The sequence below is a fragment of the Stenella coeruleoalba genome (assembly GCF_951394435.1).
Source record: "Stenella coeruleoalba genome assembly, chromosome: 9".
In the NCBI taxonomy this organism is placed as follows: domain Eukaryota; kingdom Metazoa; phylum Chordata; class Mammalia; order Artiodactyla; family Delphinidae; genus Stenella; species Stenella coeruleoalba.
In genome coordinates, this window is record NC_137155.1 from 43,245,632 (window position 1) to 43,273,512 (window position 27,881).

General features: G+C 36.5%; 2 protein-coding genes across 11 annotated transcripts in view; both read right to left on the reverse strand.

Annotated features, from left to right (window-relative positions):
• LOC307191209 (uncharacterized protein) overlaps positions 1 to 14,632 on the reverse strand; it is a 773,147-nt gene extending 758,515 nt beyond the window's left edge. For all 5 annotated transcript variants that reach the window (XR_013829639.1, XR_013829640.1, XM_079931055.1 and 2 more), the window contains exons 1-2: positions 14,292 to 14,632; positions 8,162 to 8,295 (exon numbers count right to left, since the gene is read on the reverse strand). The gene's annotated coding sequence lies outside the window, so the exon portion shown is untranslated. The remainder of the gene's footprint in view (positions 1 to 8,161; positions 8,296 to 14,291) is intronic.
• A 4,624-nt stretch (positions 14,633 to 19,256) lies between these two features.
• The window catches only part of NXPH1 (neurexophilin 1), a 412,148-nt gene continuing 403,523 nt past the window's right edge, over positions 19,257 to 27,881 (reverse strand). For all 6 annotated transcript variants that reach the window (XM_079932575.1, XM_079932576.1, XM_079932572.1 and 3 more), the window contains one exon: positions 19,257 to 21,518. In XM_079932575.1, the coding sequence (XP_079788701.1) occupies positions 20,757 to 21,518 (762 nt within the window). In that variant the 3' untranslated portion in view covers positions 19,257 to 20,756. The remainder of the gene's footprint in view (positions 21,519 to 27,881) is intronic.

A 27,881-nucleotide genomic window follows, 5' to 3' on the forward strand; every position in this document is an offset into this window, starting at 1 on the left:
AAGTGAAATGTTAAAGTATAACCGCAAAAAGGCAAAACTATAAAGACAGTAAAAATATTAGTGGTCACCAGGCATTGGGGAGGAAAGAGGGATGAATAGGCAGAGCACAGAAGATTTTCAGGGCAGTGAAAATATTCTGTATTCTACCATAATGATGGATACATTTCATTATACATTTGTCCAAACCCACAGAACATACAACACCAGGAGTTAACCTTAACGGAAGCTATGGACTTTGGGTGATAAAACTGATAAACCTACATTCACATATCATTAACAAATACCACTCTGATAGGGGCTGTTGATAAGGGGGGAGACTATGTATGTGTGGAACGAGAGGTATGAGAATCTCTGTACCTTCCCTTCAATTTTCTGGTGAACTTTCAACTATTCTAAAAAAATAAACTCAATAAAGTTAAAAATTAAAAAAAATACAACGGCAACAAATAAAGAGCCTAGAATTTTAAAATACTATTTGATCTCTTCAAATTCTTCTAATAAAGTGAATAATCATTAATATGAAAGAAAAAAGACATACATTCTGGGTAGAATAAAGCTAAGCAACAGTTGAGAAACAGAATATTAAGCCAAGATTATAACCGTGCATTAGCCTTGCCAGATAAATCTGTGGTATGTCATAAACTAATCGTCTTTATGTGAAAATCCATATGCTTTTTAACATATGTATTTCCTTGCAATTTATTCACTTTAGGGAAAAAAATAGTTTATCTGGTTTCCATAGCATTAAAGATCGCTGTTACTTTGCTCATTATGCCTTACTAATGCCAAACTATGCTATGTACACATTTCTATTCCTATATACATGCAAATGCTACAGTAAATAGTCACCTTGAGAGAGAAAAGGTCCTCAAGTCACAACCTCAGTTATGTCAAATCTCTGATATTGCTAGTGGGTTGTTAGTATAAATATTATATCATGGCCCCTTGATTCAGGATAAGGGCATAAATATAAAGCAAGTATATTTTTAAATTCTAATAATTCAGAAACAAGTTTACATTAATTTTTCCAGGTCAAAGTTAAATAGTTCACGTACATCATTTGGAAAAAAATGTTTATATAACCTTCTTCAAATACAAACTCAGTGGTTCTCTATAAATCTCTTTATACATCTTTATCAACAAGAAAAAATATATATATCAGCATTTTTTCTAGGTGTCTAGGAAATCAGTACCTAAAACCTGTTTACATCCAACATGGATTTAATTATGTCCAAAAATTTAAAACAAAATAATAGTATTTAAGATGAACACCCTGTTTGGACTCAGACTAAATCTCTCTAAACCTCAGTTTCACCATCAGTAAAACATGAATGATTGTAACTATGGATCTCACAGCATTACTTTTAGGATTAAAAGAGATAACTGATGTAAAATACCTATGATAGTGACTGAGGCGTAGTATACATTCAATGAATGTTTCCTACCTTTTAAAGTCAGCTATCAAATTGGAAATTGACCACCTTTGAAAACTAACAATTCATATATGCCATATAAGTATTCTGGTGTGAAACTTTCAGAGGATAGATGAATAAACTAAACACGCAGCTGTTTTGAGGCTGCTGATGAGAATCTACAAGATTTTGCCAGAAAGTTCTGACATTTTATTTTGATTCTGTTTCATATAAGTCAATTCCTTAAAGAGCTGGTATATTTTACAGAAAATAAGACCCTTCCTAGATTAATACATATGATCCATTCGCAAACAACATGACAAAGGCCAGATTTCACTGATTAACGTAAAATAGGAAGCTTAATAGCACAAATGCCTCTTAAAATCTTAAACATTTGCAGATAATTATTTGATTTTCTATAGAATTTAATGCAAGCATCAAAACAAAGCTGGAGTGTAAAGGTGATTCACAACACAGAGTACTAACCACTAAACGATTACGGCTAGTAAAGTTGATTCAGAAGGAAGCATATTCTACAAGGAACCAAAATACTCAAATTAGCTTTATTTTCTCCTAATATGTCAACTGGAGCCAGAAATGTAATTTCTCAAAAGAAATGATGAGGCAAACTTCTGAAGCAGACGCAATTCATGAAGAAACTGAAAGCCGAAGACTGTCCACTGACAGCACTCTCAAAGGCTGGGCTCTAAGTCTTTCATTGAAGGAGAATGTGGGTGACACACCACAGTGTCCACAACAGCCAACACATGGCTGTCTATCAGGAACACAGTGTAAAAATAAAGCCATAGATAGGTTAAGGATAAAAGGATTTTTAAGAATTACACTGTGAAAACACAAATCAAAAGAAAGATGAATTGGCTGTATTAAATTTAAGTATACTTAAGATTCCTGAATATTACCAGGAATAAAAGGATATTTCATAATGAAAAAAGCCTTGATTTGTCAGGAAGCCATAACATACTTAAATGTGTATGTAACTAATAGTAGAAATTCAAAATATCAATACATGCAGCAAAAAGTGGTACAAGTGAGAGAATAGACAAAACTAAAAATAATAGTTTCAGGCTTTGACCAGTCCCTCCCATCAGGAAACTAACACAAGCCTCTTAGACAGCCTCATCCACCAGAGGGCAGACAGCAGAAGCAAGAAGAACTACAATCCTGCAGCCTATGGAACAAAAACCACATTCACAGAAAGACAGACAAGATGAAAAGGCAGAGAGCCATGTACCAGATGAAGGAACAAGATAAAACCCCAGAAAAACAACTAAATGAAGTGGAGATAGGCAACCTTCCAGAAAAAGAATTCAGAATAATGATAGCGAAGATGATCCAGGACCTCGGAAAAAGAACGGAGGCAAAGATCGAGAAGATGCAAGAAATGTTTAACAAAGACCTAGAAGAATTAAAGACCAAACAAACAGAAATGAACAATACAATAACTGAAATGAAAACTACATTAGAAGGAATCAATAGCAGAATAACTGAGGCAGAATGGCTAAGTGACCTGGAAGACAGAATGGTGGAATTCACTGCTGTGGAACAGAATAAAGAAAAAAGAATGAAAAGAACTGAAGACAGCCTAAGAGACCTCTGGGACAACATTAAACGCAACAACATTCACATTATAGGGGTCCCAGAAGGAAAAGAGAGAGAGAAAGGACCCAAGAATATATTTGAAGAGATTATAGTAGAAAAATTCCCTAACATGGGAAAGGAATTAGCCACCCAAGTAGAGAAAGCACAGCGAGTTCCATACAGGATAAACCCAAGGAGAAACATGCCAAGACACACAGTTATCAAATTGGCAAAAATTAAAGACAAAGAAAAATTATTGAAAGCAGCAAGGGAAAAACAACAAATAACATACAAAGGAACTCCCATAAGGTTAAGAGCTGATTTCTCAGCAGAAACACTACAAGCCAGAAGGGACTGGCATCACATACTTAAAGTGATGAAAGAGAAGAATCTACAACCAAGATTACTCTAGCCAGCAAGGATCTCATTCAGATTCGATGGAGAAACCAAAAGCTTTACAGACAAGCAAAGGCTAAGAGAATTCAGCACCACCAAACCAGCTCCACAACAAATGCTAAAGGAACTCCTCTGAGTGGGAAATGCAAGAGAAGAAAAGGACCTACAAAAACAAACCCAAAACCATTAAGAACATGGTCATAGGAACATAAATATCGATAATTACCTTAAACATGAATGGATTAAATGCTCCAACCAAGAGACACAGGCTTGCCGAATGGATACAAAAACAAGACCCATCTATATGCTGTCTACAAGAGACCCACTTCAGACCTAGGGACACAAACAGACTGAAAGTGAGGGGATGGAAAAACATATTCCCTGCCAATGGAAATCAAAAGAAAGCAGGAGTAGCAATACTCATATGAGATAAGATAGACTTTAAAATAAAGAATGTTACAAGAGACAAGAAAGAACACTACATAATGATCAAGGGATCAATCCAAGAACAATATGTAACAATTATAAATATATATGCACCCAACATAGGAGCACCTCAATACATAAGGCAACTGCTAACAGCTATAAAAGAGGAAATCAACAGTAACACAACAATAGTGGGGGACTTTAACACCTCACCTACACCAATGGACAGATCATCCAAAATGAAAATAAATAAGGAAACACAAGCTTTAAGTGACACAACAGACCAGACAGAATTAATTGATATTTATAGGACATTCCATCCAAAAACAGCAGATTACACTTTCTTCTCAAGTGCGCACAGAACATTCTCCAGGATAGATCACATCTGGGGTCACAAATCAAGCCTCAGTAAATGTAAGAAAACTGAAATCATATCAAGCATCTTTTCTGACCACAACACTATGAGATTAGAAATCAATTACAGGGAAAAAAATGTAAAAAACACAAACACATGGAGGCTAAACAATACATTACTAAATAACCAAGAGATCACTGAAGAAATCAAAGAGGAAATCAAAAAATACCTAGAGAAAATGACAATGAAAACATGATGATCCAAAACCTATGGGATGCAGCAAAAGCAGTTCTAAGAGGGTAGTTTATGGCTATACAAGCCTACCTCAAGCAACAAGAAAAATCTCAAATAAACAATCTAACCTTACACCTAAAGGGACTAGAGAAAGAACAACAAACAAATCCCAAATGCAGAAAACTATAAGACACTGATGAAAGAAATTAAAGATGATAACCAACAGATGGAGAGATATACCATGTTCTTGGATTGGAAGAATCAATATTGTGAAAATGACTATACTACCCAAAGCAATCTATAGATTCAACGCAATCCCTATCAAATTACCAATGGAATTTTTTAAGGAACTAGAACAAATTATCTTAAAATTTGTATGGAGACACAAAGACCCCGAATAGGCAAAGCAGTCTTGAAGGAAATAAATGGAGTGGGAGGAATCAGACTCCCTGACTTCAGACCATACTACAAATCTACAGTAATCAAGACAATATGGTATTGGCACGAAAACAGAAATATAGGTCAGTGGAACAAGATAGAAAGCCCAGAGATAAACCCACATGCACCTATGGTCAACTAATCTATGACAAAGGAGACAAGGATATACAATGGAGAAAAGACAGTCTCTTCAATAAGTGGTGCTGGGAAAACTGGACAGCTACATGTAAAAGAATGAAATTAGAATACTCCCTAATACCATACACAAAAATAAACTCAAAATGGATTAGAGACCTAAATTTAAGACTGGACACTATAAAACTCTTAGAGGAAAACATAGGAAGAACACTCTTTGACATAAATCACAGCAAGATCTTTTTTGATCCACCTCCTAGAGTAATGGAAATAAAAACAAAAATAAGCAAATGGGACCTAATCAAACTTAAAAGTCTTTGCACAGCAAAGGAAACCATAAACAAGATGAAAAGACAACCCTCAGAATAGGAGAAACTATTTGCAAACGAATCAACGGATAAAGGATTAATCTCCAAAATATATAAACAGCTCATGCAGCTCAATATTAAAAAAAAAAACAGCCCAATCCAAAAATGGGCAGAAGACCTAAATAGACATTTCTTCACAGAAGACATACGGATGGCCAAGAAGCACATGAAAAGCTGCTCAACTCACTATTAGAGAAATGCAAATCAAAACTACAATGAGGTATCACCTCACACCAGTTAGAATGGGCATCATCAGAAAATCTACGAAAAACAAATGCTGGAGAGGGTGTGGAGAAAAGGGAACCCTCCTGCACTGTTGGTGGGAATGTAAATTGATAGAACCACTATGGAGAACACTATGGAGGTTCCTTAAAAACTAAACATAGAATTACCATATGATCCAGCAATCCCACTATTGGGCATATACCCAGAGAAAACCATAATTCAAAAAGACACATGCACCCCAATGTTCACTGCAGCACTATTTACAATAGCCAGGTCATGGAAGCAACCTAACTGCCCATCGACAGACGAATGGATAAAGAAGATGTGGTACATATATACAATGGAATATTACTCAGCCATAAAAAGGAATGAGATTGGGTCATTTGTTGAGACGTGGATGGATCTAGAGACTGTCATGCAGAGTGAAGTAAGTCAGAAAGAGGAAAACAAATATCGTATATTCACGCATGTATGTGGAACCTAGAAAAAAGGTACAGATGAACCAGTTTGCAGGGCAGAAGTTGAGACACAGATGTACAGAACAAACGTATGGACACCAAGGGGGGAAAGCGGTGGCAGCTGGGGGTGGTGGTGTGATGAACTGGGAGATCGGGATTGACATGTATACACTGATGTGTATATAACTGATGACTAATAAGAACCTGCTGTATAAAAAAGTAAATAAAATAAAATTCAAAAAAATAGTTTCAGGCTATTATACTCTTTTATCAGTAATAGAGAAAACAGATATGCACATAATTGGTAAGGATATAGAATACTTAAACATTATCAACCAACTTTACATAAATGACATTATACAACATTATAACAAACAATAGCAGAACACATACTTTTGCCAAGTGCATATGAACCAGCTACTAAAATAAACCATATGCTGACCCATAAAATAAATCTCAGTAAATCGAGACACTGAAACCATGCTGAGTATATTCTGACTGTAATTGGATTAAAGCAAATATCAGTAACAAAAAATGTCCGAAAAATTCACAAATATTTGGTGACCATTTCTAAGTGTACCATGGATCCCTAAAATGATAAAGAAACATAAAATATATCAAAATGAAGAAAAATGAAATCAAAACAAAATGTATACACATATAAATCAATGGAACAGAACAGTGTTCAAAAGGAGACTCCATATATACATTCAATTAATTTTTGCAAAGTTGTCCTAATAATCCAATGGGGAAAAGATAGTCTTTTCAATAACTGTTGCTGGAAAAACTGTATGTCCTCTTGAAATACTTCAACCCTTACTTCATACCACAAACAAAAGCCAACTTCAAATGCATCACCGGTCAAAACAAAAAAAGTAAAACTCTAATGCTTCTGGAAGCCGACCAAGATTTCTTAGGCAGAACACCAAAAAACACTACCCGTAAAAAAAAAACCAATAAATTAAACTCTGCTCTTCTAAAGACACCACTAAGAAAATGAAAAGGCAAGCTAAGACCAAGGGAAATTATTTGCAGTGCATATAACTAAAAGCTAGTATCCAGAATATATTAAAAATTTCTAAACTCAATCATTTAAAAATGTGCAAGTATTTCAGACACTTAACAAAAACAAACTATCTAAATAACCAATAAGCATCTGAAAAGACACTCAACGTCATGAGAGATCATAAGGAAAATGCAAATTAAAATTAAAAGCATAATCATATTGAGACACTATTATATATCCACTAGAATTGCTAAGATTAAAGAGACTGACAATACCTTGTGTTGAGGAAGACATAGGGCAACTATAACTCTTATAGAATGTTGGCAGAAATGTAAAACGTATAACATAACTTTATCATCAAATCCAGGAATTACAACCCAGCAATTCCATGCTTAGAAATGAAAACAGGTCCACAAAAAGCAGGTTTTTTCTTAGTAGTCAAAACTGGAAGCAACCCAAGTGTGAATGGATGAGCAAATTGTAGTGTTTCTATACAATGGGATATTACTTAGCAATTAAAATAAAATTATTGATTCATAGAACACACAACAAATAAATCTCAAAAACATAATTCAAAGCAAAGGAAGCCAGACAAATATTTTCTCTATGTGAAATTCTAGAAGAAAAACTAACCTGTAATGAGAGAGGGCAGATTGAGTGTGGTGGAGGATTGACTACAAAGGGGTATGAAGGAGATTTTTAGGGTGATGGAGATGTTCTGTATCTTGATTGTGATGGTGGCAGTTACAGTTGTACACAACCTTACTGAACTATACACCTAAAATGATTGCACTTTATACCTCAATTAACGTGATTTAAAGTCTATATTCATAAAAAGATATTACATTTATGACCAAAAGCAAATATCACAATAGAATACAAGTTGTGAAATCTACTTTTTTCTTAATGTGGATTCCCACAAACATTTCCTGAGACAAAGGTTTGAATGAAAGTAGGTTATACTGGAGATGATTATAGAAGGCATCAGTAATGGAGTGAAAAAGTGAGACAGAGAAGGGAATTCAATAAGGTGTGCTCCACGAAGTAAGTTACTACTGTGGGATTTGGTGAACCAGTGTACAGCGCACACATAAAAAAAATTATCCCACCTGAGGATCACTGGTTGAGGGCTGTTCCAGTCATCTTTGGAAGCCTGTCCCTGTGCTCCTGCAGAGTGTTAGTTCCTGGGCACATCTGACCTGCTGCACAAGCAGCAAAGCAGGCTCCAGTAGACAGAGAAAGCCTTTGGGGGAAAAAAAAAATGCAGGTACTGACGGTTGGAAGTTGAGCTAATATGGACTGAAGTGGTAGGGGAGCATGGACTTGGGCAGGACACCGTCACCGTCAGTGCCTGCTACAATATTACCAGAAAAGAACACTCAACAATTCAAAATACATTGGTGATTCAGAAATTTTAGCCATACAGGTATTAGAGTTAAGGACAACTTCGGATCCTTTATACTTTTATTTCCACTTTGTTTTCAAGACTAACACATTTTTTTTTTTACAAATATAGAGATGTAAGCCACAGGAACTGACCACAAAGTCAGATATATGCTATTCGAATATGCTGGAAAATGCAAAATTCATTGTATTTAGCCATCAAATTAAATACACATCATTGTGAAGAAAATATACTAATTCTTTTTCCCCGCAATAGTCTTATTTGGCATAGACCTACATCCTCCCCAGGATCAATCATTCACAGCAATATATTTAGAAATATAGTATTTAAGACACTTCACTGTTATAGCTAACAATTATTCTATAACAAGAGAGCACTACATGTTATCCCAGAGGCTTAAGAGAATATAAATTCCCATATTCGAAGTGAAACAATTAAATTTTTTATTATTGTTTTGTTTTTTTAATGACATAAGAGTCAGCATCAACCAATGGCTATAACTGGCTATTCAACTACCACATATATTTAAATTTCTAAATGAATATAAATTCTACATATTCAATCTCCAGGCACAATACTTTTGAATCAATTGTCTGATAGTACATCTATATGGATTAAATGCACTAGCCAGGACATAATTACATGAGCATTACACAGTCCATTTTTTCTAGACATATGAATTACTATAGCCTTTCCATTTCGTGATTAGTAGACTCTCAGTTTTCAGAGTTTTGATTGAACATTTCTGGAAAAACTGAGTTCAGGTCTAATGTTAGTATTCACAGATTTTGAAAAGGCTTGTAGATTAACATAATTCTGGTGCCAACACCTGATTTTAAAGTATGCCTCAAATATGCTTCCAGACATTTTAGGATGAGGTAATATTTTAAAAGTTTAAATTAGTTTTTCAATTTTTATTCAGAGGTTAAATATTAAAATGAAAACCTTTTCTAGCCATATCAAAAGTATTTTTAAAATTGCAAGTGGTTAAGTATAAAATAGATTCACTTTTAAGTAATGTTCCATAACATCTTTCAAAATTTCCTTTTGTTGCTAACATAGGTTCGGCCTATCAGTTCATAATATCTTATTACCCAATTTTGCTGTTCTTGACCTTTTTTACTTTTAAAAACTTTTGTAAATATGATGGAAATTTGGATCTTTCTTCCAATAAAAAAGGAATATGTATACAATTGGCAGAATTTCTTGGCCTCCATAAAAGTCAGCTCTGGAACCCATACACTACTTGCAGATTATATGCAGGTCTGCATAGACATTAACTGAGCTTAAAAGTGAACATGAAGAATTTACAGGTACATTTTCCTATTTACTTGTTCCCTCCAATTTACATCAAAGCATATTTCCCTCAGATTTTCACAATGGATCAGTACAAGTCATACTATATGAAAGAGTTCTTCATGTATTTTTAAAATGCAACATCTAAAGACAGAAACATCAAACCTCACAATGCTTTTAAGAGCAATAAAGTGACTGTCAGAATGCACAAAGTATACGGACTTTTCAAAAAATAAAATGAATTCCTTTCCCTTCCACAGTTCCAAAGAGATAGAACAAACTTATTAGTTAATCAAGATCAGAAGGGGCATGCTTATTTGTAACTTCCAGCTAATTCCAAAGCAGGTGTTAAAATGTTTGTTTCTACAAAGCATCTATCTTTATATGTAACCTGAAGATAAAAAATAAAAAAGGCATCACTGATTTCTCTCACACATCAGAACCAGTCCATCAGTCAATCCTAGGTTCTATATCCAGGATCTGGTGATTTCTCACTGCCAATATTGCTACCCCTATGTCCTAAATTTGAGCCATCATCATCTCCCACCTGCTTTATTACAGTAGCTTCACACCTGGCCTCCATTATATTCCGTTCTCCACATTGCAGTCAGAGTGGTCCTTTTAAAACATAAATCACATCAAGTCACTCATCTGCTCTAAACCCTCCAAAGGTTCCCTCCAGTGCTAACTCCGTTCCAGTGACTCTAACCATTTTGCCTTTCCTTAGAAGCACACCAAGCCAGCCTTTGACTCAGGCATTTGCAACTGCTTTTCCCTGTCCATGGAATGCTCCTGCCCTAGGTATCCATATGACCACCTCCATCACTGTCTTCAAATATCACCACAGATGAGCCACTTTTCCAAACCACCAATATTAAAAAAAGAAAGAAAGAAAAAACCTAATAAACCTCTACACTCTCTCTCTGCTTCGTTCGTCTTCATAGTATTAATTCCCACCAGACATACAATATATTCATTTGGTAAATGCTTTCTCCTTCCACTAGATTCTAAGCTGCCTGAGGGCAGGGACCTTGTCTGTATTGTTCACTGATGTATCCTCAGGACCTATACCAATGCATGACACATAGTAGACATTCCATAAATCTGTGTCAAATGAATAAGTGAATACTTGAGTGAAAAGTTAAGCAGATGGCTCAGTACCACCCCCTCCTTGGCCTCCATGTCCCCCTCTAAAGGCTCAGAAGGCACCTCTTTGGAAATTTAGGGATTCTTGGAACACGCTTGTAAACCATGAATCTAGTTCTAGAAACATTTTTTTTTTAAACAAATATACAAGCAGGAGCTCCTAAGAAGAGTGGGCAAAGTATAATTACAGTGTAATGGAAAGAGTGTTAGACTTGAAGCCTGAGTTAGGTTGAGCTCTATTCTCACTACCAGGCATTTCCCTTGACAGGGCCCTGTAAAATATCCTCAACATTCTATTCCTTTCAGTGTGCCAGTGCTTGGAAATAAGCTCTATATTTATTCATAACCTGTAAAAACATGACTGAGAAAGGGAGGATAAAAAGAATGATTAAAGGTGTGAGTTGAAAATATTTACCTTTTCACCATCTCCTTCATATCTCTATAATTATCCCTTTCATCCAAAACCATTATTTATAAAGGTTATTTAAGCCAATATAAAATTAAAGATTTATATTGGGGCTTCCCTGGTGGTGCAGTGGTTGAGAATCTGCCTGCCAATGCAGGGGACACAGGATCGAGCCCTGGTCTGGGAAGGTCCCACATGCCGTGGAGTAACTGGGCCCGTGAGCCACAACTACTGAGCCTGCGCGTCTGGAGCCCGTGCTCCGCAACAAGAGAGGCCGCGATAGTGAGAGGCCCGCGCACCGCTTTGAAGAGTGGCCCCCATTCGCTGCAACTAGAGAAAGCCCTCACACAGAAATGAACACCCAACACAGACAAAAATAAAATTAATTAATTAATTAAAAAAAGAAGACTAAGTAGTCATGGCTATAAAAAAAAAATTTATATTGGATGGAAATCATCATATAGGTCACAAAATCCTCCTGCATTTTAATAAATTACTTTGTCCTTCAGTATAGGTATCTCTAGATTAAAACATGTCTGTTTCAGAATCAGTGTGCTAGGGCTGCACCTTCCACAAAACAGATAGCAACACCTTCTATCAAATGAATGAAAATATCTAGCAGATGTTAATTTCAAGTCACATTATCAATTGTGGAATAGATGTAATTTTTACCTTTCTACAACTTAATTTTTATCTTAAGCCCAAACTCTACCATACGGAGAACACTAAAATCTCAGCCAACTGAAGCCAATTTAAGCCTATCTAGGGGCTCTCCAACCTATTCCCAAAATTACAAAAAACTTTCACATGGTGTTGGCAAGAGATGACACCTGATCCTCATTCCTCATCAGCCCACACAGGCCTCCCAGGGACACACATCCATCTGGGCTCCAGTAGTCAGGTCTGGTAGACTGCTCCTGCCAATCCTGTCCCAAACTCAAGGCCTTGTGGGTATACTGGGCTCTCTCAAGTTTACACCACTCTAAGATAACAAAAGAAAACTTCGTTGTTTTCATGACACTTTTTATATCCCATTTCCAATGGCCTAGATACTCTGCACAGCGATCTCAACTCTGCTGCAAGACTTCCGCTTCCCTAGATTCCATCCCCAAATATTTCTATTCTCAGAACAAAGCCCGAGAGCACGAGGCTCTTTCCCAGAATCATACTGGTATTTATAATCTTGCCTTCCACGAGTAAATTCCTTTTCTTCACCCTGTAAACAAGGAGCACCTATTCTGAGTGTGAGAAATGAGTATGGAGGAACTGGCTCTGTATAATCTTAACTTTTTCTATTACATATAAAGTAGAATTTGTGCTCTAATGCTCCAAGGTCTCCCTTTTTATATACTTCACCCAAGCTAAAAGAAGAGAAAGCAACAAACACTTTTTTTGGTCAAACCCAATAACTCTGCTAAATTTTGAAAAAAAAAAAACTCACAGAAGCAGCGAGTTGGAAAGCTGTAGTTGCCTATGTCAAGGAAAGCCCACGTGGTCCAAAGAAGTAAATGCATGTATGGAGGGGTTGGGAGCATTACTTCAAAAGGCCCTGCATGAAAAATAGCTGGCAAATACCAAGGAAGGAAGGAAGGAGGAAGGGAGAAAGGGAGGGAAGGAAAAACCTGTGAACTCAAGAAAATGAAGAACTATATTTGTAAACTCAACTCATCCCTTAGTTTTCATAACTTACGTACAGTAAAATATTATAAACATTACAGATTGAAACACAAGTGTTATTTTAATGATATATTTGATTTTTCCCTAAAATCTGTGGAAAAATGAAAAGGTGGAGCTCAAGCTCAGTTAACAATGAAGAGAGGGCTCATAAATTATTTACGACATGATAGAATTTCAGGACAGTTAAACCAATGGAGTATAACTTGCCTTCACACTTAGGGGTTCTCTCAAAGTGTGCTAATTTTGAACATGAGCAAAACATGAGTAAGAGAAAAAAGAGGAACACATATCACTGTTACAGGCAGAGGGCCAGGGTATTAAGAGTATTCTAAATCCCTGTTTTTGTGTTTAGAGCTAGGTCTTTAAAAGACTTGAGGAATTAAAGCAAGAAAATTGTTACAATTTTTTCGGTGTGTTTGTTTCAAGAATAAGACGCAGCAAAAGAAAAACTAAGTATGTCAGAAAAGAAGATTGAGCAAATCCTTCCCAATCTCCCCATCCACTAAGCTTTACATAGAAAATAAAATGTGGTTTTGTTTTCCCTCTGTGAGAAAAAGACTTTAAAGCTTAGAGCAGAAGGGCAAAAAGACACATTTTGAAATGATACAAAAAGCTGACTGAAAACCATATTAAAATTACTTGACTCATTTTTGAGGAAAAATGGAAACCATGGTCTGAAATTTCCTAAACATACAGGAAGATTTCCCTGAAAGGAGATTCTGACGCAGGGACTGGGTGACGGTGACACTGACACACACACACACACACACACACAGGTTTGGGGGGCCACAACGGGTTGGCTGGCCTGGGCTGCCCAGCCACCGCAGAGGCAACTAACCGGGCCACACGGGACTCTGAGGGGCCTGGACAAGTAAGAGAAACAGCAAGCCGCTGAAGAAAAACAAATGGATTCAAGGAATTTTTCATCTCTTCTTTATATAATTATACTATATGTTCATCCTAGATGTGCTAATTTTGCATATACGTTTTTTCACAGAGTAACAGAGAGAAGTAGCAGCTTCAAAGTCAGACTCTGGGGTCCTGAAGATGGGATTTGACTCCTGGATGTATCACGAGTTGTACTGCTTTGGGCGAAGTCACTCCATGTCTCCAAGCATCAGACTTTTCACGGCAAGGGGGGCCTCGGAAGAGTCTCTATAACCTCGGCTTAAGTGAGGGGACACACGGAAATGGCCGGGCACAGTCAAGGGCTCATCCTTACGTGTTCAACAACTATTAGCCATTATCAGAAACTTGCACTCCTTTCTCTTTTGGGTGAAGAAAGTAAGAGAGAATAATAACTGCTTACCTCACGTAACAGGTTTATGAGGCACTGCGGCTCAGACGGCAACACAGATACTGAACTCGGCTCCTCCCACGGACAAACTGAGTCGACAGCTACATAGGGAACGATTTTCTCTTGAGAAAAACCCCCAAAACTCGTGGAGCCGCTGCTGCACGGCGGGCGAGCAGACAGAGGGAAACCGCATCAACGCAGGTAGAAGGCTGAGACACAGTCTTTCCACGGTGACCCACAATCTGAGCAAGCTCAGAACCTGAAGCTTCTCCCTGAGGACCGAAGGAGTCCTACTCCATGGCGGGTACGCCAACTATTAAGACCTGCACCTGAGAGGCAAGCCCTTAAAAGGCCTCGCTTGGAAAAATCTCGAGAGAGCGCATGCCCATGAGCTCGCGAGAACCACGGGCTGCGGCCACGGAAGGACGGCTCTTAAAGGGTCCGCACACAGACTCACCTGCCACAGTGCCCAGCACAGAAGCAGCCCTTTAAAAAGTGCCATAGTTTGTGTGAAAGAAGCTTATTTGCTAATTTTAAAGCAGGTCGACTGAGGGGCAGGGGCTTGCTGGGATCCCCTCTGGCAACGGAGGCTGGTGGGCACCATCTTCACTAAAGCAGGCAGGAGCCATTTTTTTTTTTCTTGTTAAAATCAAACCCAAATGGAGACCAGGCTTGAAAATTCCCTGAGCAGGCAAAACCACTTAAGTAATCCAAACCTTAATTTAGCTTATTTTGCAACACTAACTTGACCTGAGTCATTTCATGCTTATGGCTCTGGAAATCATAGGCAAAACTTAAACCGTTTCCCAAAATTGATATGAGGTAACCGCTAACCAATGCCCTATCATTGAAGAGAATTCAAATATAACCAGTCACTGTGAAGAATAAACAGTCACTGCCTTCTCACTACATAAGCTGCTTTATAACAATGTACTCCTGATCCTCATTCCATGTTCTGGTTTGAGTGCTGCCAGTTTGCAAACTGCCCTTTTGGTGTGTGCACAATAAACTTTTATTAATTACTACTTCAGGGATTTATTGGTCTTACTTCTGTTATTTCTGAACATTTACCAGTTCATAGCATTAAGAGCGGGATCCAAAGAAGACCCCGTATGACCCTGAGGCTAGTGAGCAAACTCATGCTGGTACCTACAGAGTCCACTGAGTTCACTACTTTCTTGTCAACCCTGGAATTTGAGGGTAATTCTCTTTTGGGCCCAGGCTCTGCTGCCTTTGCATTTTGAGCTGTCCCACTTTATTGTGCATACCTCTATTATGTTTGTTAAAGCTTCTTGGTAAGTCACCCCATTCTGTTCAAAAGTGAGGAAAACGTGAGTCCCGGTGTTTTGGAACAGCTGTTAAGAAACTCCCCTTGCAGTTATGAACTCTCAGGGAATCTAAATGCAAAGATGGTTTCCACCTGGTCTAAAACTTTTTCTCCATCTCGCTCAGAAAACTCCTGCTTTCTATATGTATACCCCCTATGGATCAGAATCTTGTGCCTTTTTGGAAAATGGGTGAACTTTTGGATAATTTGGAATTGTGGTGGCCACTTGGAACTTTAATTTGGATAAGTCTACCTTGAGGCACATTCTTGGCAAGAGAGAATCTCAGACCTCCCAGAGACAATGGAATGCAGTCTTTGATCATACAGAGAAGCTTCTAAAAGACAAAATGACTCCAAAAATAGCTCTAAAACCATACAAATAAAAACTCTTTAGGAAAAAACTTCAATAAATAGTGTTGGGAAAACTGGGCAGCATATGTAAAAGAATAAAAACCGGACTACTATCTTACACTGTACACAATTTCTTTTTTGCCTTCTACCGAAAACTTTTATAAAGTGCATAAAAGAAATTAATTGTAATAATAAAACTGAATTTCAGAAAATTGGCAAAGTGAATCTTGGCAGTAACAGAAACAATGGTAGATATATATGTATATTACATATACATACATACATATTTAAAACTTATTTGAGAATAGAGGCTCTCTAACAACTTTCTGGCATTATTTCTTGAAATAGTCACTCTCTCAATGGCCAAATTTACTCATGTGTTTGGGTCAAGGAATTTGAGTATCAAAAATCAGTAATTCCAGTTGTCTATTGAGGCGCCTTACACAGAATTAGGAATTAGAAATCCAGCAACTGTCAGGTGAGGTTGATGTGAACAGAGCTTTGGCTGTATGTCTAATTTTGGGAGAATGTACACTTGGCACCTCCAACCATGACAGCCACTACAGCCAATGAAAGGAAGTCTCTGTATCCTTTGCCTTTAGGGCCTTTACAGTCATCCTGCAATCCAGCAGTAATAAAGGGCATAATCCTCTAAATGCAGAATTATAAATATTAAACTGCTTTCCATCAAACTTGGCCAGTTACTTGGCACAAGTACTCTCCTAATTTTAGGTGATTTCTCTAGACTTTGTTCACACAAACACATTGAAACTAAAACTCTCATGGGATTTCTGTTCTTTGCCATCCTAGTAAAAATAAAAGTAACTGTAAATTTGTTACTTAAAAGTATTTCTGATAGTACTGGATATAAAAAGCAATGATACACCACAATTTTAAATTGAGAAGGACTGTTTTCCTTATGCTCCCAAGCCCTGAAATCATTCTTTGATATGCATGTGACTCCTGAGAAAAGCTGACCTAGCAATCAGTTTTTCAGGATTCAGTTCTGTTAAGGTCCTCAATTTTTGTCACCTACAAACTAGGTAAATAGTAATATTTTTTATGCAAATTAATGCGTTTAAATGTTTAATTTTTGACCTACTGATTTTCATTTTATTTGAATAAAAATATAAAGATAAAAATAAATATAAAATAGATAAAAAGACTGATAATAAATATCAATAAATGTCTGAAACTAGTACATTAACCAAGTCTTTCCAAAGTTAATAAACACAGCCATTTGAATTTGCTTCAGGCTAAAACTTGTCATTCAGAGTTGATGGTGGAGATGCAAATTGTTTCTCCAAAGAGCTGTTTATATCGGTTAAGCTGCTGCTTACATGTAAAGCAGTGGGGAAAAGGGAAAAGACAAACACTTTCTCAGGCTTCTCATGATTTTTTTAATCTATCTGTGTAAAAATATGGCTTACAGTTTATTGCTGAAATGTAGGAACCTGAAGACTCCTGTCCACAGTTTTAAATTTAACAAGTATTTCAATTACTTCCAGAATAATCACTTCCAGAACTTTAGTACTGTACTATTAATAGTTATGCCCCTTCTACTCATGCAGAGAAATTCTCACAGGAGTCATGGACCCCAAAATGCCCAACTGAAACCATACCATGACAATTCATTGCTTTTTATCATAAATAGATAAAGCAGTAACTTGTATCATTTTTCTTCCATGAGGTGAGAAGTTGCAATAATCATTTCTTTATAATAATTTCAATTTTATTAAAATGTTTCTGAAAATAACAATAAATGATGACACACCCATGTTTGCATCAGATGCTATCTATTTCCATCTTGACTTTTTTTCTATATCTTAGCAAAGGTGTGAAAGAATATTTAAGACTCTAGAAAAAGCAATTTCCTTAGGGAAGCTTTAAGTTTATTTTTTCCAAATAACAAATGATTTTCTAGCATAACTAAAACTTAACTAACCAGTTTGTCGAAGCAACAAGTTGGCCTAGTAAAGTTTTTAATGCGAACCTTTGAATTTTCTTACTCATCATCTTTCTTCATCCTCTTCCTTGTCTAAAACAGAAGTATATTAGATACAAATAATCTTTTGAATCAAAGTTCTATATCATCACAACTTTTCTATATCACAGATGGAGGTGCTGATGATATAGGAGTTAGGGATATGTGAGTACAGGCCCAGAAAAAGTCTTAGAAGTTTAAATTTTTAAAAATTGGAATCTTCATTAGGGAATTGCTAATTTTCTCCTTTTTCTTCTAAAGAAAAACTACAGAAAAATAATTCAATGCATTGTTAATTAGCTGCATTCTATATGTTTATAAAAATGTAAAAGCAATATTTCATAAGAACTTTGGAGAGTAGGGCAGATGGGTGAAGACTGAAGCATATTTTTTTTTTTCTGAAACATATTTTCATCTTATCTTGAATGCTGGATTACAGGACAGATTACAGCACATAATGAAAGTCACAGGCCACTAATCAAATGATCCAAAAAAAAAAAGAAAAGATTTTTGCCTTCTTACTTATCCTCCTTTTTGTTAAGAGAGAACTGACTCTTAAGTGATCACTTTGATAAATAAACCCCAGAATAACAAGGTTTAATCTGTGGAAAATATGTTCTGCAGCTGGGACTCAGGAAGCTCTTCCTGCCAATTGTGCCAGAGAAGTCTGTTGTAACATCAGCTTCTAAATTCCACAGCAAATTAATTAATACATTGATATAAATGGTTGTCTAGCTATGTTGCAGGATTTTGAGAGATGGACACTTAACAGAATGATGTGTCTTTAATTGGCAATTAAAGGCTCTCTTCAGTCAAATCAGTCATTGAGTTCTCACTTTAGAACTCTGTGGTATTGGGTTCCCTGTAGAACTTCTATTATTCTCTGTATGAAAACATACTTACCCCTATGCAGCATGAAGGGAAAATGAGAATGGGTGAATGTTCTTAATTTGACCTCTTTGGTTAACCTTTGAGAATTTTCATATCCCAATCCCCAATTTGTGACCTTAAGTATGGGTTATTACTTTACATATTTTTTCTTCTGTTTATTTTGCTGGGATTGTGTATGGTAATTAGTTTTAAAAAGTAAAGCTTAATGCCCCAAAATAATGCTATATAGATAAATCGATCCCTTTTGCTATATGTAAATTGAGCATAGAAGCCCTTCACTGTAATTGTAATTTTCTCAATTGAGTCAATACAGTAGAATCAGGGAAAGTCAGCCACAATCTTCAGACATCTTGGCTTTCTTTTAAGGAAAAAAAAAAAATTACCTTCTCAATATTCTGCTAAATAAAGACGCTGTACAAGAAAACAACAACAACAACAACTAGCTATAATTAATTTAGGAGACCTCAATCATCTCCTTATGTTCATTGATTTTTGGTATTCTTGGACAACTAGCATGACGGCAAACCAAAAATGTATGTAATACTGAATGCCACAACTGTTTCCCAGTTTTGAGACTTAAACTCCTAAGTTGTTTTGACTGGGCAACTAATAGCAATTTAGATAGTTCTGTACAAATTTAGAGACATGAGATGCAAAACCATGACTGTATTCCAACACATTTTTCTTGTCAGAACCATTTAAATCACCATCTTACACAAGTACATATTGAAACTCAAATTTAAGCATTTTATTTTTATGTACATTTCATTTGTCCAGAAATAAAATATCTAAATACAGACAGACTGTAATGTTGTATATGTATAGCTGTCAACAATACTTGAGCTGAATAAATGCTTTGTACATTAAGTTTGTCTTTTTAATGGGGTTCACAGCTACATTGATAGAATGGATTCCTCATATCCTTTTTTTTTCTTTTTTAACCAATAACAAGCAGAGAGACAAGTACATAGTTAATATTAATAAGCAGCTCAAATAACACTTGGTTAAACTATGTACAATACAAACCATTCATACAAATGAAGACTAGGATATTGAATTTGTTACAATATGTGTAGTAAAGATAAGACAGACACATAACTTACATGGTGTCTGTCAGGCATTTCCCTTCTTATATAATGATCAGAACTTATTTTAAGCAACCTTAGCTGGTCTCAACTTTGCAAAAGTCCAATGATTGGTGATGAAAGCTGTAATCCAGTGTCTGCCCACGTGTAAATTCCAAATGTTTGCTCATCTTTACTGAGAACAGGCTCCCTCCATAGAAAAAAGAGCCATCTCGTATCACCTTGAATGTGCCTACTGAATGCTGGAAAAAGTTACTACACTTGTTGTGTTCATAAAATAAAGAATACTGAGCTCTAAAGACACATTTTTTTTTCCAATTTTAACAAGCATATACTCCTACAGTAGTATTTACCAGTACAGCTACTCCAAGCAGTAGAAATGCATGAGTGGGGATTATTGATTAGCATGTACTCAAGACTTTAAAGGAGATTTCCATAACAGCAAGTGCTAAAAACCATTCACTGTCTAGTTAATCCTTTTGCTTGATGATCGTTTATCCTGAACCATTATGAGTCAGACAACGAAAGCCCTCTTGACAAGAATCATGACGGATGCCAGCTGAAATGTATATGAGAGTGTGTCTGTGTACATCTATGTGTGAGAGCATGTCTTCAAGTGTGGCTTTAGAATCTGTGGTGATTTACAACTATACTGAGAGATGAAGCTGACTGGGCAGAAATTACATCAGATTGTTTTCCACGAGCGTATTTGCAGCCAGTTGACGAGAGCAGCAGTGTAGACACATTCCAGGCAACAGATGGGACCTTCCTCTTGAGGTAACAGCCCTGTCATGTGACCTTGAATTCCTCAGGCTTCAGTCTCACCCCTACATTCATCCTCATCCAGAAGGGAAGTAAGGTGTGTCGCTGTGGTAGTTGTAGTCGGGGCACACTTTCTGTACGAGTTTATAATCTGTACTATAAAAGGAAATGTAAATACAGATCACCTTAAAGGGCTTGGAGCAGAGCCAGGACACATGACTTTGGGTCTGCTCCTGGTAACAGGTTTTTGAAGGGTCATAGTTGCAGAGTGTGTTCTTGGTAGCCTTGTCAACCTTTTCATATTCAATGCGACAATTAAAGGACTTGGAATCTTTGGCATCAATCACGGTTTGCTGTGCCAAGTCGAATTCCACTATTTTCGTAGGGGGCACCAAGCTGACAGATACGTTCCCTTGACCAGTGGAATTATGCCTGAAATAAACACTAAATGTCCCATTGCCATGATCTACAATTTTCCCAGTTATCAATAGGTTTAGCTTCACTGTTTTGATGTTGGAATGAAAATCACCCCATCCAAACATTTTCTTAAACTTGCCCGTCTTAACAATGGGCCTTCGCTTGGCCCTGGGCCGAGGCTCTTGAAGGTCTGTGGAGTTCCTCAGCCAGTCCCAGAGGTCTTGCTCAGAATAAGGTTCTGGGGTGTCATATCGCAGGTCTAAATCTGTATCATTTTCTTTGCCACGAAAAGTCTGTGACAGGAGTCGGCTGATAGACAAGTCTTTGCTGCTTTCTGTCCATATATGCTTTAATGTGGATTTGCTGCTTCCTGATTTAAGAAGTTCTGACTTTCCACCGTTTGTTAAATTGGCACATGTGACCTGCAAATGGAACAGAAAAATGGCGTTTACATCTCTGTATCTGAGAACACCCAACACAAAGATCCAAGCCCTTTCTCAGAGGCTGGGAATTAAAGTACCTTCAGCACCTAGCCAATATTTATTAGGCCATGATAAAGTACCACTTCTATTTCATACAATGATGGGAGAGAGGGGGTGTAGGTGGATAAAAGCCACTAAACATGACAGAAAGACTATATAAAAACATTTGACGAGAAAAAGGCCACCTAACATGAATAAAGCAAATTAAATTCAAACATAAATCACACTAAAGTAATTACTTCTCAGCACCAAAATCCAAACACTCTTAAAATAAAATTTTACAAACGATTATGTTACTTTTTTACTTCAAGATCACCATAAGCTTTATAATAGTATGATTCTCAGAAATACGTCGACTGACGTACTATAGGCTTTTGGTAGTCCACAGCCACAGTCACATAAGGAAAGTTAGTTTGGCAAGGAGGCTGTAGTATATTTTATCTGGCCAAAACAAAATAACATGTTTATGATCACCCATTATTAGCAAGAAACATACTGTATAAGACAATTGTTTCCATTAAGGAATTTAAAATGCGATCTAGGAAGACAAACATTAACTGATAAGAGTAGTGCAGATCTTTTGATTTTAGAGTTTATTTTTGTCTTTGTTTGTTTTGTTTCAATGAAATTTAATCAATTGGTCAAACATCCAAATCTGTACTTGCCTAATTCTATAGGCATTGTTCTTATTGCAGCCTCTATATTTATCTTTAGTATAAAAGAAATGAATACATATCCTAATCTCTAGAATTACATAGATAGTTTCCCATTCTTCAGGTAGCAAAAAGAATAAATACAAGCATGCATTTGGTAATGGCTTGGTACTTGTGTCTCATCATCAACACAGTTGATCAAGGAGAGGGGCTGTAATGAGATGCATCATGGTGCGCTGGCTCATGAAGCAGTAATGAAATTGTCCCAAAGAAGAAGTGAAAAGGGATTTAGAGTTCATTTACCAGCAGCATATAGGGAGTAAAAAAAAAAGGGAAGTGTCAGATTTCAAGGAGAAAGAACCAACCTATTGAAGAGGATGCTAAGATTCTGATAGCAGAACAACCTCTGATTTTCAGGTAGAATAGAAATTTACTTCTAAATTATACTCTCCACAGCTATAGTGATTATGACTCTGGAGTCTGACACCCGGGAATTCCAATCCAGGCTGTGATCCTTCACAGCTGTATAGTGTGGGCAAGTTGCTTAACTTGTTTATACTTCTGTTTTTCTCTTCTACAGAGTAGGAGAATGATGCCGCTTTCCCTCACATGGCTGTTTTGAGAATTAAATAGGACACTCCATTTAAAGCACTAATGGACAGTCACCTGGACACGATGAGTGTTCAACATTAGTATTCTAACTATTATCATCCTCAAACATTTTATCTCTGAATTCCACTGGCTAATATTTTATGTAAATGAATAACTTACAGTAGGATTTGAGAGCAAAGGGTATCTTTATAAGAAAATCTCCCTTTTATATAACCAAAAACCTAAAGCAAACAATTTAAATATATATATACTTTTGAAAGTGCTGCTGTAACAATCTAAAAACATAACAAGTTGAGTAGATAGTAAAACTCAGGTTAATAAGACATGAGCATAAGTTCATCTATTAAACTGTTCAACTATCAAATGCAATGAATGTATTAGCCTTCAATGGTGTGATGTGAACAGCTTCCAGTGGTGCAGACAGTCAAGAAACCTCTCTGGAATATCTCAGTTTGGGTACAGAATCAAAGCAGGTTGTAGTCATCAACACTGCCTTCAATATTCTTATTCTCTCTTCTCTTCCCTTTCAGGGCAATGTCTCAAAGAGAATACCAGTCATGAAAAATCAGGGAGGGTCCTTAGGAAAGTCCCCAGATCTGTTCAGTATACAAAACACTGATTCATTTTGTCTTATTAATTCAATAACTATATAGTGAGATTCCGCTAATATTCAGTAAAATAATAGTAATACAAAGGTAAATGAAACATGGTTCTTGCCCTCAAGATGTTCAAAATCTAATAGTGAAATCAGTTAAGCAAATAGCAGTGTGATGTAACCAACACTATGTATGATATTCTTGGAGTCATAGTCAAAGTTAAAAGGTAGAGAAGATGTAACAGAGGAGACGATACTCAGATCTGGCAGATAAAAAAGAGGTTCAGAACCTCAACAGATAGTGAATAGGCCAGAGAAGTTCTCCTAAGTATAAGGAACATACCATGTAAAAGTAAAAAGTTGAGAAGGAACATGTCACACGTAAGATTGGAAAATTGTTCCTTACCTCTGAACATTAGGGAGAATTGACTGGGAGGATAAAGAGAAGAAAAGGTTGCAAGAAGTCAGCAGAACCTGAAGAAGGTAGGCTAGGGTCAAATTATGAAGGTTCTAGGGTCAATTTGTGAAGGCATTTAAAATTATTATTATATATGATGGGGAATCCCTAAATTTCGGCATGTTTTGCTTTTAAGTAGGTCATCCTGGCTGTAGAAAAATCACCGATTGGACATTGAAAGATGGATTGGTAGGGAGAGAACTTGAGGGAATAATTAGTTAAATAACAAATTGCAATACTTCATTCGAGAAAGTAAATGAGCTTGAACCAAGGCAGTGGCAGAGAAAAAGAAAAAGAAAAAATGGGTATAAGAGATATTTTAGAGGTAGGATTAACTCAGCTTGATGATTTACTGGCTAAGCAGGAGCAGGAAAAAGTTGCAAATTAATGAGTTTGCTCACATCTGTAAGGAATACAAAAGTAACAAGTTAAAAAAAAAGTATAAACACTTGAAAAGAAGCCTCTTGATTTTTGAATTCACTACAAAGGACCTTCTTGGAGCAAGTTTCAGTAGTGGTAAAGAGACGATGTAAGATGACAAAGAACAGCAGCAAGCTTAACACATCTACTACCAGATGCAATCAGGAATCCTTGGCTTTCTCACTCTATTATATTGCTTACATCTTAAGCATTTTCATTTTTGCAACACATAAATGTACACATAAAATTGAAATCGATTTTGAGCCTTACTGAATAAACAATACCATTTTTTTTAAAAAAACCCTTATACTGAGAACACCCTGTACCATTGATTTTACAAACACAATAAAAGAGTTTCTTTTTAAAAGTCACCTAAAGATCCTTCCACGTCAGTATATCAAATGATAACAGAGGTGGCAAAGACTATGGCATAAAATGAGACCAAAAGAAAAATCTGACAATTTCTAATTGACTAAATTCCAAAAAGGCAAAGCATCGTGAACCTTCTTTTCTACAAAGAGTAATTTTTCCTATAACATTGAAAACACCAAAGATACTTCCTAACTGAATATAATTTTCCAAGGCAAAAGTGGCCAACACCCGCCCACTCCAAAGGAGTTGACCCACTAGTCCAGTGATACCATTTCCACAAATTATGTGATTTGCCTGTTTTAGAAACAATGAGAATCATAAAGACTCAACATGATTAGGTATATGCATTTTAAAGCTTATGTTTCTTTTGAGAACATTCAAATATAGGTGCAAAGAGAAGGGTCATTTTCTTCAACCGTAAACAAAGACAGAGCTAGGATCTAACATGAAGGGAGCATGTATGAGGCAGGACCTGTGTGTGGAGCTGGGGAGAAAAGACTACTGTTGACTGGTGGGAGTGTAAGTATATAAGAAGTTGCAATGATCTTGATCTAGCTCCTCCTTTATATACCTCAGGGTCATGCTTTCGCATTGCTTTCTCTAACATCTTTTCATTGCAGGCTTACAATCATAATGTCAATATATTATCTTTTAAAATATTGTTGAGGGCTTCCCTGGTGGCGCAGTGGTTGAGAGTCCGCCTGCCGATGCAGGGGACACAGGCTCGTGCCCTGGTCCGGGAAGATCCCACATGCCGCAGAGCAGCTGGGCCCGTGAGCCATGGCCGCTGAGCCTGCGCGTCCGGAGCCTGTGCTCCGCAACAGGAGAGGCCACAACAGTGAGAGGCCCGTGTACCGCAAAAAAAAAAAAAAAAAAAAAAAAAAGATGTTAAAATATTGTTGAAAGGCACCACTTGGGAAAAATAAACTTCACTGCCACTTCAACTATGCTCCTGCCCTTATGAGATTTTATACAAACATTTCACTCTTTTACATGTACATCTCCAACTAGAGGCGCCTCCAGATGTCTGCGTCCCTCTTTTTACAAAAGAGCAATAAGATGCCTTTTAATTTCTACCAAACCACACATTTACTGTTGATCTATTACTGTTCAATATAAATTATCTCAAGATTACTTTGAAAATCATGTATTTATTTCATCAACTGTATGAGTATTTAAGCCAAACAAAAATTTTAGATAACCTGATGCTTAAGCAGTATCTCTGATCAGTGAATAACTAATCAACAAAACGGCCTTGCTCTGTGATTACAACTTCATTTTGGCAGCTTTATGATTTCCTAGGTTGAATATATGTTGCATACTATTAACTGCTATTGGTTAAGGACATACTATATTCCAGACATTGTAATTAGCATCTTACATATGGCATTGCATTTCATTTAAACCACACACACGCACTCACTCATTCACTCACTCACACACAGACTTTAAGATCAATATTGTTATTTTCAGCTTACAGGCAGAGATATGGAAGCTCAAAAAAGACTTATCCAAGATTACTGCTGGTAAATGAAAGAGCTACTGCTTAGCTACTCCACAGGGTATTTCCTTTATTTTTAAAATCATTTTAATCATTCAATTGTACATTAATATATGTTTATCAAAACATTTAAACATTATAGGATTTATGAACTAAAAATTAAAAGCCTATCTTCATCATCAACCCCTCTTCCCTTACAATCCCACCTCTCTCTCCAAAGGTAAAACCTCAAATTTTTGATGTATATTGTTTCTAAATATTTTCACTATTTTTTCATGTATAAATATTTTACATAAATAGTGTCATATTTTATGATTTGCATTTTGTATTTTTCCAGTCAACAAAGTATCTTGGAGATGCATACGTCTTAGTACATCCAGGTATATCATCTTTATTAAATGGGAAATAGAATTTTAGAATATGAATGTATCATACTTCTATTTTGGGGATACCTTTTGTGATAGATCCCTAATTATTACATTGTTTCACAGCCAGGTTACCTAGACTTATTTTTTTAGCCTTGATTCCATTGGTTTTTCTGTTCATTGTTGCTTCAGATAACTTACTCCCTCCTCTCTTGAGCTGGATTTTCATTTCTATGGTTGTATAGATTTGTGTGATTCTTTTAAAAAGAGTTCAAAAGAGATAAACTATCTGAGTTGTCCCATGCCTAAAAATGTCTTTACTGGCCATAGGCTTACACTGGGCAGAATAGTCATTCATCTCTTAACTCATTTTGTTGTGTTTTATTTTCTTCTCTCTCCAAAAAATTTAGGATTTTTTTCTATTTCAGGTATTGTGAAATCCCACAAGGTGGGCTACGTGTGCTCATGCTTTCTCCAGACCCTTTCTTAACTAGTTTAGGGAAAAGCACACAGATATTTATAGACACGTTAGACTCTTTTTCATAGAGTTCCACCAAGAGGACTACAATCTCTTTGAGGGATGCTCTTTCTGTATTATGCCATTTTGTAACTTGGGAGAGAGAGTACCTCGCATAGAGTAAGTACTCAATAAATGACATATATGGTTTATATTCTTATTTACATCTATTTCAATAGTGAAGGTTCATTGATTCTTTAGCCACAACCAAGATTTTGGTGGGATATGTGGCCCATAGAGGTTTCTCTCCTACAAGTTTAGAGCATAGACTTCATTGACAATACTTGGAGTTCCTGTATTATATGTGATAAGCCAGAGGAAATGGGTTAGTATTTTAATACATCAAAAACACATCATTTCCTTCTGCTACAAAGCAGTGCTCCAGGAGTAGCAGTGCTGCCTTAACAACAGAAAAGCAGAAAAGGAACTCATGCCTCTCCCTTAACCTAGTAGTTGCTGGAGGCTGTATTGCATAGGAACTAAGAAAATGGGGTTTGCAGTCAGAGATCACAGGGCTAAATCCAAAATCTGCTGCTTTATCACCAGTGACCCCTTAGAGCCATATTGTTTTCCAACTAGAAAATAGAGATGATACCTTACTCACTGTGTTTTCGTGAAGATAAAATAAAAGCTTTTATATGTGGCACAAATAAAAGTATGGAAAGTAGTATGAGTTCAACACCTGAGAGCTATCATGCTTAGCTAGGTTATGAAGCCCCGAAGAAAAGGAAAACAAGGCTTTCAGAATGCGCACGGCTATTCTATCCCCATCTTCTGACTGGAGACATTACATCTGCTCAAACGGTCCAAA